This window comes from Pseudophryne corroboree, chromosome 5 (genome assembly GCF_028390025.1).
Source record: "Pseudophryne corroboree isolate aPseCor3 chromosome 5, aPseCor3.hap2, whole genome shotgun sequence".
In the NCBI taxonomy this organism is placed as follows: domain Eukaryota; kingdom Metazoa; phylum Chordata; class Amphibia; order Anura; family Myobatrachidae; genus Pseudophryne; species Pseudophryne corroboree.
The window spans coordinates 188,395,516-188,408,974 of NC_086448.1; the positions used below are offsets into that span (position 1 = coordinate 188,395,516).

At 44.9% G+C, this 13,459-nt stretch overlaps 1 protein-coding gene across 3 annotated transcripts in view; it reads left to right on the forward strand.

The window, feature by feature from the left end:
* COLQ (collagen like tail subunit of asymmetric acetylcholinesterase) overlaps window positions 1–13,459 on the forward strand; it is a 250,697-nt gene that overhangs the window by 95,480 nt on the left and 141,758 nt on the right. For all 3 annotated transcript variants that reach the window (XM_063921952.1, XM_063921953.1, XM_063921954.1), the window contains exon 2: window positions 8,902–9,017. In XM_063921952.1, the coding sequence (XP_063778022.1) occupies window positions 8,902–9,017 (116 nt within the window). The remainder of the gene's footprint in view (window positions 1–8,901; window positions 9,018–13,459) is intronic.

The following is a 13,459-nucleotide window of genomic DNA, read 5'->3' on the forward strand; positions in this document are numbered from 1 at the left end:
TCTCTTCCACGCTCCTGCATCCGAAGATCCACCTTGACGCAACGGGAAATCAAATCTTCTAATGGATCCGGCAGATCTCTAGTAACCAGCTCATCTTTCAGTCGGTCGGAAAGACCGTTCCAGAAGGCAGCTCTCAGGGCATCATTATTCCAGCGTAGTTCGGAGGCAATGGTCTGGAAATGAACCACGTACTGACCCACGGAACGGGTGCCCTGTCGAACACGGAGCAAGTCGGAAGTAGCAGTGGTCATTCTGCCGGGTTCGTCGAAAATTCTTCGAAAGGACGTGATGAAGTTGGAATAGTTGGAAACCATGGGATCAGATCGTTCCCATAATGGAGACACCCAATCCAAGGCAGACCCTTCCAGCAGAGAAATAATATATGCTACCTTAGACCGGTCTGTAGGAAAGTTGTGTGCAAGTAACTTGAAATGTACCTCGCATTGGTTTAAGAAACCGCGACAATTTTTAGGATTCCCATTATAGCGGGACGGAGTAGGCAGCTGAAGGCGTGGGGTGATACCGGCCGATGGTTGAACATTGCTGGCAACGGCAACTGGTGCGACTACTGGAACAGGTGCCGGAATTACAGAGGCTAGAGACGCCTGAATCTGATCCAGACGCCCGGACAACTGCTGGAGGTACTGCATCACCTGGCCTTGCGCCGCTTCCTGACTTTGTACTCGGGAAGCCAGATTCTGGATGGCACTTGAGTCCGTGTTCCGATTCCCCGGGTCCATCTGGCCTGAGTATACTGTCACTGACCTGATTTGGGAGTGTTGTGGACTCGGGGCTTCTTCCGATGACCGGGAAGAGGAACCGCTACTGGGTCGCAGTAGAGATGGCCGGATGTAGGTCTTCCTCATGCAGGATTAAGACGGCAGGCAGGAAGCACGGAAGAATTCTTGAAGGTTTCCTGAAAGACAAGACTTGTAGAAATACTGAATACTAAGGTACTGAGGTGTTGGAGGCACTGTGGTATTGGAGGCACTGTGGTGTTGGAGGCACTGTGGTGTTGGAGGCACTGAGGTGCTGGTAGTACAGGTACCGAGACACACAGACGCCGGGAGCACAGTGAGACTGAATGCTGAGGCACTGAAGTGCTGGAGACACGGAGGTGCTTGGAGGCACGGAGGTGCTTGGAGGCACGGAAGTGCTTGTAGGCACGGAGGTGCTTGGAGGCACGAGGTGCTTGGAGGCACGGAGGTGCTTGGAGGCACGGAGGTGCTTGGAGGCACAGGGTGCTTGGAGGCACGAGGTGCTTGGAGGCACGGAGGTGCTTGGAGGCACGAGGTGCTTGGAGGCACGGAGATGCTTGGAGGCACGGAGGTGCTTGGAGGCACAGGGTGCTTGGAGGCACGAGGTGCTTGGAGGCACGGAGGTGCTTGGAGGCACGAGGTGCTTGGAGGCACGGAGGTGCTTGGAGGCACGGAGGTGCTTGGAGGCACGAGGTGTTTGGAGGCACGGAGGTGCTTGGAGGCACGGAGGTGCTTGGAGGCACGGAAGTGCTTGGAGGCACGGAGGTGCTTGGAAGCACGGAGATCTCAGGAACGTGGGAGCTCTGGAATCACAGCTTCTGTGGGAGAAACGAAGATACTCAGGCACCGGAACTCTGCCCGGCGTCTGGTTTTGAATTCCCCGCCCTTGCCTGATTGGCGGAGCAGGCAGGTGATGTCAGTCCTGCTCCGCCTCCTTGACCTCACTATGATGGCGGCGCCCTCGCTCCGGGAAGCCGCCGGAGGAACGCGCCGACCCGCCGCTGGAACCGGAGATCGCCGGGAGAAGAGAGGCGCCGGGCAGACCAGGTCACCCGCAGGGACAAGTGCGGCCGCCGCTGCCCGCGGTGAGTGACACTGCTATTAACAGCTGATGGAGTGTTCCAGTGTACGGCATTAGTGCAATACTCAAACAGCTCACTAAACCCTGTGCCTTACAGCTATGATCTATATTCCACTATAATAGTAGTGAATATTGTGGAAAACTGTCAGTTTATATGCATTTTTGGACATTACAGTGTCTATCATTAACAATATCACTAATGAACATTGTGATTACTCACTTAAAGTGATATTGACTTTATTAATTACCTGCTGTAAATCGACTGAGAACAGCTAATTATATTGAGATCACTAGTGGGGAGAAGCACTGATCTATAGCTGTATAAGCATATAAGTGAACATCAATTATCATTCACTTAAAGTGACACTGACTTCAGGTATTACCTGCTGTAAATTGATTAAGAACAGCTAATTACATTGAGATCACTAGTGAGGAGAAACACGGATTCATAGCTGTATAAGCATATGAATGCATATAAGTGAGGGGTCATAATGCCCAAACAGATTATTCACTTAAAGGGATACTGACTTCAGTTATTACCTGCTGTAAATTGACTGAGAACAGCTAATTACATTGAGAAATGCTGTTTATTTGATATATAGGTTTCCATCACACAGCTGATAAGTACAAAATAGCCAGTTAGGATATACTGCTATTAACAGCTGATGGAGTGTTCCAGTGTACGGCATTAGTGCAATATTCAAACAGCTCACTAAACCCTGTGCCTCACAGCTATGATCTATATTCCACTATAATAGTAGTGAATATTGTGGAAAACTGTGAGTTTATATGCATTTTTGGACATTACAGTGTCTCTCATTAACAATATCACTAATGAACATTGTGATTACTCACTATAAAGTGATTGAGAACAGCTAATTACATTGAGATCACTAGTGAGGATAAACACTGACTCATAGGGGTAAATTTACTAAGCTCCCGATTTTGACCGAGATGCCGTTTTTTCATCAAAGTGTCATCTCGGTAATTTACTAAGCAATAATCACGGCAGTGATGAGGGCATTCGTAATTTTTTGCAAGTCCAAGAAAAAAATTACGAATGAATACACCATCAGTCAAAACGCGGCTGTTTAAGTATGAATCTCGGTAATTTACTAAGAAGTGCAAAGCAAAAAAAAAACAAACACTGCCGTGAAAAATTACAACTCGTAAAAAAGTGCTTAAAAAAAACAGACCTGCTTTTTTTTTCCGTGATTGGATAGGCATGCAGGGATCCATGAGATCCGTGCATGTATATCAGTGGGAAGGGGTGGGAAAGTTGTTATTTTATTAAAAAAAATTGCGTGGGGTCCCCCCTCCTAAGCATAACCAGCCTCGGGCTCTTTGAGCCGATCCTGGTTGCAGAAATATGGGGAAAAAATTGACAGGGGTTCCCCCATATTTAAGCAACCAGCATCGGGCTCTGCGCCTGGTCCTGGTTCCAAAAATACGGGGGACAAAAAGAGTAGGGGTCCCCCGTATTTTTAAAACCAGCACCGGGCTCCACTAGCTGGACAGATAATGCCACAGCCGGGGGTCACTTTGATATAGTGCCCTGCGGCCGTGGCATCAAAAATCCAACTAGTCACCCCTGGCCGGGGTACCCTGGGGGAGTGGGGACCCCTTCAATCAAGGGGTCCGTCCCCCCCCAGCCACCCAAGGGCCAGGGGTGAAGCCCGAGGCTGTCCCCCCCCATCCAATGGGCTGCGGATGGGGAGGCTGATAGCCTTTTGTGATAATGAAAAGATATTGTTTTTAGTAGCAGTACTACAAGGCCCAGCAAGCCTCCCCCGCATGCTGGTACTTGGAGAACCACAAGTACCAGCATGCGACGGAAAAAACGGGCCCGCTGGTACCTGTAGTACTACTACTAAAAAAATACCCAAAAAAAGACAAGACACACACACCGTGAAAGTAAAGATTTATTACATACATGCACACAAACATACATACATACTTACCTTATGTTCACACGCAGGTCGGTCCTCTTCTCCAGTAGAATCCAAGGGGTACCTGTTGAATAAATTCTACTCACCAGATCGCGGGTCCCAGGGTCCTCGGGGCATCCATTTGTAATCCACGTACTTGCATAAAATAAGAAAACGGAAAGCCGAGCCACGAACTGAAAGGGGCCCCATGTTTTCACATGGGACTCCTTTCCCCGAATGCCAGAAACCCACTCTGACTGATGTCTAAGTGGGTTTCTTCAGCCAATCAGGGAGTGCTACGTTGTAGCACTCTCCTGATCGGCTGTGTGCTCCTGTCCTCACTGACAGGCGGCACACGGCAGTGTTACAATGTAGCGCCTATGCGCTCCATTGTAACCAATGGTGGGAACTTTCTGCTCAGCGGTGACGTCACTTTAGGTCAACCGCAGGGCAGAAAGTTCCCACCATTGGTTACAATGGAGCGCATAGGCGCTACATTGTAACACTGCCGTGTGCCGCCTGTCACTCAGTACAGGAGCACACAGCCGATCAGGAGAGTGCTACAACGTAGCACTCCCTGATTGGCTGAAGAAACCCACTTAGACATCAGTCAGAGTGGGTTTCTGGCATTCGGGGAAAGGAGTCCCATGTGAAAACATGGGGCCCCTTTCAGTTCGTGGCTCGGCTTTCCGTTTTCTTATTTTATGCAAGTACGTGGATTACAAATGGATGCCCCGAGGACCCTGGGGCCCGCGATCTGGTGAGTAGAATTTATTCAACAGGTACCCCTTGGATTCTACTGGAGAAGAGGACCGACCTGCGTGTGAACATAAGGTAAGTATGTATGTATGTTTGTGTGCATGTATGTAATAAATCTTTACTTTCACGGTGTGTGTGTCTTGTCTTTTTTTGGGTATTTTTTTAGTAGTAGTACTACAGGTACCAGCGGGCCCGTTTTTCCGTCGCATGCTGGTACTTGTGGTTCTCCAAGTACCAGCATGCGGGGGAGGCTTGCTGGGCCTTGTAGTACTGCTACTAAAAACAATATCTTTTCATTATCACAAAAGGCTATCAGCCTCCCCATCCGCAGCCCATTGGATGGGGGGGGACAGCCTCGGGCTTCACCCCTGGCCCTTGGGTGGCTGGGGGGGGGGGACCCCTTGATTGAAGGGGTCCCCACTCCCCCAGGGTACCCCGGCCAGGGGTGACTAGTTGGATTTTTGATGCCACGGCCGCAGGGCACTATATCAAAGTGACCCCCGGCTGTGGCATTATCTGTCCAGCTAGTGGAGCCCGGTGCTGGTTTTAAAAATACGGGGGACCCCTACTCTTTTTGTCCCCCGTATTTTTGGAACCAGGACCAGGCGCAGAGCCCGATGCTGGTTGCTTAAATATGGGGGAACCCCTGTCAATTTTTTCCCCATATTTCTGCAACCAGGATCGGCTCAAAGAGCCCGAGGCTGGTTATGCTTAGGAGGGGGGACCCCACGCAATTTTTTTTAAGGATTTTACAGTGTTTAATTTAAAAAAAAAAAAAAAAAAATGAACCCCAGCACGGATCACACAGATCCGGCCGAGATTCATTGTAAAAAAGTCGGCAGTGTTTTGCTAATCACTGCCGTAAAAATAAAAATAAAAACACGAATGACATCGACATCGGAACAAAAGAAAAACCTGAATACGGCAGCTTAGTAAATCCGTCGTAACAAATTCAAAAAGTTGCAGTTTTACACTTTCGATGTCATTCGTGATTGAACTTTGACCTGAAACGGGAAAATACGAATGTTAGTAAATTTACCCCATAGCTGTACAAGCATATGATTGCACATAAGTGAGGGGTCACAGCGCCCAAACTGATGGGGAGCTTTCTATTGGAATATTGCACTTTACAGTACCCTCACTAAGCCTATCTAGTACAACTGATCAGTGACGGGCGCTTAGCCTAACAACACATATAATTTGATTCAAGGGTCATAGGACATATAATATATTATATATGTGTAGCACTACACAGTTAGCACAGTGTGTGTTTTTATTCACACATATCACACTTTGTTTTGTCAATTTATATGTATTTGGTTTTAATATTTCACAGCTACAGTTTTAACAAATATACTCTAATAAAAGTTATATTTTATGTATCAATTTAATGTTTAAGTGCGCCACTTCAAGTCCAATCCTCTGTTTCTTTTTGTGCACTACTATAATTATGTACTGGTGGTCCCACTCCCCACAATGCAGCACACTGAGCACAGATATTTGCACACACTGAGCACAGATATGGAGTGTTTTTAGGCAGAGAACGTAGATATTTTCAGCACATTGAGCACAGATATTTTCAGCACATTGAGCATAGATATTTGCAGCACACTGAGCACAGATACGGAGCTTTTCAGGGAGAGAACGCAACCACGTTCTCTACGTTCAATCTCCAATGCACGAGTGAAAATGGCGGCGACGCGCGGCTCTTTATATAGAATACGAATCTCGCGAGAATCCGACAGCGGGATGATGACATTCGGGCGCTTTCAGGTTAACCGAGCAAGGCGGGAAGATCCGAGGCTGCCTCGGAACAGTGTAAAATAGGTGAAGTTCGGTGGGGTTCAGATCTCGACGAACCGAACCCGCTCATCTCTAATTTATATAATGGGAGTATGCATGCTAATACCTTGTTAGCCATCTTTGCTGCAATCCTACTTTGGGTACTGCTGCTTAATTTGCTATCTATGATAGTAACATACTGTAGTTTCTGAGAAATGTTACTGACATTTTATAAGCTGATTTTATTGATTTATTGTATGGTTTTTCCATTTTACTTATTATTTTTTACTGTTTGTGATCAAATAAATGAATGCATTTTTATGGATCCGCAATCCTCACATATTTCTATACTACACACGCGCTGGGGTCACAATTATATTTATTTCCCCCCAGAATTGTCCACTGCTATTTGCCATTACAGGCTTCTGACCCACACTCTGATGAGGTCTCTTGTGACCAGATAGAGGGACAAAAGGCCCACCATCGCTGAAACCAATCAGGGAGAATCCTTCCCATCACATGCAATGGCCGTTGCCCGCGCTTAATATGCCTTTGCACTCCCGTGGCAGCGGTGGGTGTTAGTATAGGTGAGGCCGCTGCTCCTTGGACCCTAACAGTCCCACAGCAAAAGGGGCACCGTTTTTACAGGAGCAGGGGGACAGGAAGCAGCACAGCTGGGGGCAGTGCAACGGGAGCAACAGGGGCCAGGCGGGTCAGGAAAGACTGTGAATGCCTCCCCCCGTGCTGCCTGGTGGCCTATCACTTTCAGAATTTTATTTATAGGGGCCCCCACAACTTTGTTTCCCAGGGGCCCCCACAGACCTTGATCCGGCCCTGCCAGCGACCCACACCTCACACCCTGCAAACATAAAGTATACTTACCCCTCCAAAGTCATTGGGGAAATGTTGCAGTGTCTACTCTGCAATTGTGCCGGCAAGAGAGTAGGGGACTGCACAGAGACTGCACACAGGTCCCCTCTTCTCTTGTCCCCCAGTGGTCTATACCAGCACAGGGTCTGAAAGTAACGCCCTCCTTCCAAGTTGACGATCAGGTACAACAGGATTGTTTGATAAAACGCGAGTGAAATTAAGCAATGAGATACAGTATGTTGCATGACTATCTTCTGCAAGTTCCCAAGGTTTTTCATCAATAGTAGAGGCTTTCCTTTTAATAAGGTATTTAAGCTGATTTAATGCGACCATGCCAGGCAAGTGGTTAAAAGCAACTTTCATAGCAAGCTCTTTATCCATATCCTCTTTTATTCACAGGATAATTTTCAGGAATAATTACACAAGGATGAAAAAGGAAGTTTTCTTAGGTACAGAATGACTGCAATGGCTTTGTCCAAGGCATCTATCTCTGTAACAAAAAGAAAAGTAGGATTTGGATCAGAGTTCTTTGACATGCTGAATACATGTTAAACCTCTGTAACATGTCATTCAATGCAGTTATGGGGCCACAATTTTAGAAAAAAAATCTGAATAACAGTATGGTAATAAGCCAATGAAACACTGTGCTGCCTTACATCTTTAAGAATAGGTCAGTCATAAAAGGTTTTGGTTTTCTCAGGATCCACCTGCAAACCTTGCATGATATGGTCCATGAATTGTTTATAATAGCATTTTTCAAGCTTGGTCGAAATATTGTTGCCGGAGATGAGCTTAAACAATTGGGATATGTTTTCAGTGTTATAGACGAGACCGTAAGTGCGCCATATAGCGGCTCTTACTTGCGATCACAAGACAGTCGCATATAATTGAATGGACCCCGATGTATTTATTCACAGCAGAACATTTTATAAACAAATAAATATTATCCAGTATTGCTGCTGATACTGCAGCATGACAATGGGTCTGATTCTGAGTCGCACGCAATGTGACTGTAGTTGGGGGCAGCCACAGAAGCCTGTTTAACTATTTTATACTAAATCTAGTATCCATTTAACTAACACAATCATGCATGTGCAAGCGAAAACCAGTGCCGCCCATTGATTTTATGCAACTGTCACCATTATTATCTGTACTTGCTCAAGCCCTGTGCTAGGTTCAAGAAATTCTTCTGAAACAGGATCCTTTCCCCTTACGCGCAGGACAATATCACAAAGAGCTTTTGATTCACTACCATGACACTCCCACAGGTCAGATAGAGTGGTTCCATGTGATCATTTTGCCGCTGCCCAGTTCGCTCCCCGAAACGCCCTATTTCACGGAAATATAGATCCAGCCAAGTTGTGTCCGACTCTGAATTAGCCAAAACAGGTTGGAATTGTGTCGGTTTCCATAAAGCATGGACTATTACTTTTGGGCCTTAGCGCCCTTAATTCATTGAAAGTTCACATTTCTAATTTGTGTTTTCGCCAGGACATTTTCTACTTGTAAACTTATTTTGTTTCATACATAGGGACTGATTTATCACCTAGTTTAATAATATGCAACAAGTTTTAAATCTCATTGCGTATGATAAAAATCAGCCATATAATTCTTTCTGAAAAGGCTATTTTGTTCTGCTATGTTTACATTAATTGTAAAGTTGTATTTGTTAAACAATTTGCATAAATCTAATCTTTTTTTTCTTGCAAATTTTGTTTTCCAGCTTTTCCTTCCTTTGATCAAAAGAAACGAAGTACCAGTCAAGGATGTTGTCTCTTATCGCCTCCACCACCACCGATCTTCCCACCTCCACCGTTCTTCAGAGAACGTAGGAATACTGTAAGCATCCAGGCATGAATGTGTATATCAATCTGTCCTCATATCCGTATGTCTTTTGGAGTGCAACCTTATTTTATCAAATTCTTTTTTTATTTTTATCATTGCATAGCTTGGACATTATTTAGGTGTTAGAACCAGAAATTGAATTATATTTGTAATGCACAGGAGTGACCATGGTATTCATATTCAGGGTCATTTATTTAAAGTGGCCATACACCAGACCTAGTTTCCTCCAACCAATATGGTAATGTATGTGTCGCGGTTTTGTGCACAAGGTTACCTGGGTCAGGTGATGACTGACATCCAGGGTCTGAGGCTTTGAGCTGGTATCAAGGAAGCTGAATATAGCTCTTTCACATGGGATTTGGGTAGCAGTGATAACTACCTTTGATATGAGTTTGAGGTAATGAACCACGCAGTGGTAATATACCAGACTGGTTACTGGCTGAAGTAAGCTGGACCGGACTGGTTACTGGCTAAAGAGATGCTGCTGGACTGGACTGGCTACCGGCTGAGGAATACAGCTGGACTGGACTGGCTACCGGCTGAGGAATACAGCTGGACTGGACTGGCTACCGGCTGAGGAATACAGCTGAACCGTACTGGTTACCAGCTGAGGAGATGCTGCTGGATCGGACTGGCTACCAGCTGAGGAAAACAGCTGGACTGGGCTGGCTACCAGCTGAAGAGACGCTGCTGGAACAGACTGGCTACTGGCCGAGGAATACAGCTGGACCGCTCTGGCTACCGGCTGAGGAATATAGAAGGACCGGACTGGTTACCGGCAGAGGACATGCAAGACCGGACTGGTTACTGTTTTGTTCATATGTTTGTAAATCCAGTCATCAGGATACAGAGACATGTGAGTTCACTGCTGTGCTGTTTATTCCCTCACCAACTCCAGGCACACTGCACACTGGACCACCAACTTCCCAGTATCCCCCTGGTCCCAGGGACCATCACTGAAGATTCAGGCTTACACAGATTAGTAAGGGAGTGTCTACAAATATTAAGCATTCTAATACACTAACATCACATCCTCTTTTCTTTAAAGATAAGCCCTGTACGCTTCAATGCAACAATTAACAACGTCATATTATGAACATCATCTAACACGTTTCAATTAGTCTCTCAGGTCTGCGTATTTCCCTTTTGGGTCTTTCATACACAGTCTGTGTTTCATCGACCATGTTGGACCTTTCTAGAATCGTGGTTTGTTCACCATTATCAGGATCATCATACATGTCAGATGAAGGGTATTCTTCAGTCATGTTGTCTTCATTATGGTTAGGTTGAGATCTTAAATCCACCCAATTTCTTCTTACTTCCGTTCCACGCTCTGTACGTATAGTATAAGATCTTGGTGCTACTTGTGCTTGCACAATACCTTTCTGCACCCAAATGCCTTTCTCGTGATCTCTGAGACGGACTTGGTCACCCGATTTTAGATCAGATAAGCTTTTTGCTCGCCTGTCATGGAACAGTTTCTGTTTTGCCTGTTGACGTTCCTTACTCAGTCTGACCAACGCTGAGTTATGTGTATTAAGCAGTTCATCATGTATTGGGATATTTGCTCTAATCCTCCTTCCCATCAGCATTTGTGCCGGAGAAAGTCCATTCTGTAAAGGTGTACTGCGGTAGATTAAAAGACTTTTGTAGAAATCTTCTTTACCTTCTTGAGCTTTTTTCATGAGACTCTTTACAGTTTTTACTGAACTTTCCACCAACCCATTTGAGCGTGGATAGTGGGGACTTGACGTAGTATGGACAAATTCCCACTCATCAGCAAATTGTCTAAATTCAGCACTGGAAAACTGAGGACCATTGTCAGTGAACACTTCCATAGGAACACCATGCCTTGCAAAGATTGACTTCATGCAATTGATTACGGCTTTACTAGTAGTTGTATGTAGTGTCTTCACCTCAGGGTAGTTAGAGTAATAATCAGTCACAACAATGTACGTTTTCCCATTACAATCAAACAAATCTGTGCCAACTTTCTGGTACGGTCTCTCTGGCACTGCGTAAGGACTCAGTGGCTCGACTTGTTGTTTCGGTCTATACGTAAGACATAATTCACATGTAGCTGTAGCCTGTGCTATGTCTTGGTTCATTCTTGGCTAATACATAACTTCACGCGCTCTCCACTTACATTTTTCTTCTCCTAAGTGGCCTTCATGTATCTTGCACAGCATAGTTTTTCTTAGTCGTGCAAGTATCACAAACCTATTGCCTTTGTAAATAATACCATCGATAACTGTAAGGTCACTGCGGTACATCCAATAATCATGGATAGACAGCGGGCACGCATGTTTTTCTGCTGGCCAACCTTTCAGAATGATATCTTTTAACACTTTCATTGTGTCATCTGTCTCAGTTTCTTTCCTAATCTGTTCTTGTCTTTCAAGAGACACTGGTAGAGAAGCTACGATCAAATTAACATAGGCTTCTATCTCTTCATCCATCAGACTTTTGGAACCTTCACTTTTGTCCACAGCACGAGAAAGTGTATCAGCAATGTACATGTATTTGCCGGGACAGTACAGCAAGTGTACATCATATTTCTGTAGTCTGATAAGCATTCGTTGAATTCTCAAGGGACAGTCATGTAATGATTTAGTAATGATAGCTATCAATGGCTTGTGGTCAGTTTCCACTGTAAATGTTTGACCATACACAAACTGATGAAATCGCTCACATGCATAGGTGATCGCTAGAAGTTCTTTTTCTATCTGAGCATACCTTGTTTCAGCACTTGTCAGTGCTCTTGATTCATAGATTACTGGTTGCCATGTATCCTCATGTTCTTGTAACAGCACTGAGCCTAGGCCAAATTGTGAAGCATCTGCTGAAATTCTTATTCTTTTCGCAGGATCAAAGAATTTTAGCACTGGTTGCTCTGTAATGATCTGTTTCAAGTTTTGCCAACTTTCTTCTTGTTCATGTGACCACATCCACTCGTTATCTTTGTCCAACAACCATCTAAGAGAGGCTGTTCGTTCAGAGAGTTGAGAAATAAACTTTCCTAAGTAAGTAATCATTCCTAGGAATCTTCTGACTTCGTCTTTGTTGTTAGGACGTTCCATGTTCACTATGGCTGATATTTTCCTTGGGTCTGGTTTTACACCTTGATCCGAGACCACGTCGCCCATAAAGGTAAGTGTATTCACGCCAAATTCACATTTGTCCTTGTTTAGCTTTAGATTCACTTTCTTGACAAGTTCCATTACTTGTCTCAATCTAGAATCATGTTCTTCCTTTGTAGATCCCTAGACAATAATGTCATCCATCATAGTTTCAACACCTGGAATATGTTCAAAAATCATGTGTATCTTTTTGTGATATACTTCTGGAGCAGACAATATTCCATATGGTAGTCGAAGAAATCTGTATCGACCTTCTGGTGTATTAAATGTACAAAGCTTTGAGCTCGCCTCATCTAGCTTCATTTGCCAGAATCCTGAAGATGCGTCCAATTTTCTGAACCATTTTGCTCCCGCAAATTGCGACATGATTTCATCTCTGGTTGGTAGTTTGAAATGTTCTCGTTTAATAGCTTTGTTTAAATCTCTGGGGTCTAGACATATTCGGAGTTGTCCATTTCTCTTTTCAACAATTACTAAGGAGCTTACCCATTCAGTAGGTTCATCAACTTTCTGTATCACACCCAAGGCTTCCATGAGATTTAACTCTTGTTTCAGTTTTTCTCTCAGCGCAAACGGCACTTTTCTACAGGGGTGTATCACTGAAGAAACTTGCGTGTCTATATTTATTTTATGCTCTCCAGGCAAACAACCTAGACCTTCAAACAAGTCTCTGTATTCTGTAAACATCGATTTGCAGTCATCTTTTACTTGTGATGTTACCATAAAAACTTTCTTTAGCAAGCTTAGTTTCTCACAGGAACTTAATCCTAGGATCGGTTGCACATGTCACAACTGAGGGCCTGAGCTGACGGGAGACAGCCTCAGTTGTAGGGGCTGAGATGTAACGGAACCTGGGAGGTTGTATCAGACCCCTAGACATGTAAGTAACATGTAGAATAACTGCCCGAAGGCGTGACCACGACAACCAGGATAAAAGTCAATGATGTTTATTATGACAAACTCCGTAACACAGCAGCAGTAAAAGGAAAACATAAAAGTCAACAGAGGATAAATACAATTCCTGGGTACTACAGGGTGGCAAGGGCCACAGGCACTGGTAGTGTGAGACAGTTCTTATAATCTTCTAGTTGGAAAGTCCTTACCAGGCCTGACTGTAGCAATGGACAGAACCCAGGATCGTACCAGCTGATGTTCCAGGAACGGCTGGGCTGCTGAAGGTAAAACGGCTGCTGTGGATACTGGCTGGAACCAGACTGTTGTTGGTACGGAGTGGATACTGGCTGGAACCAGTTAAATAATAAACGAACTTGAGAGCGATGAAATAATAATGAAGTT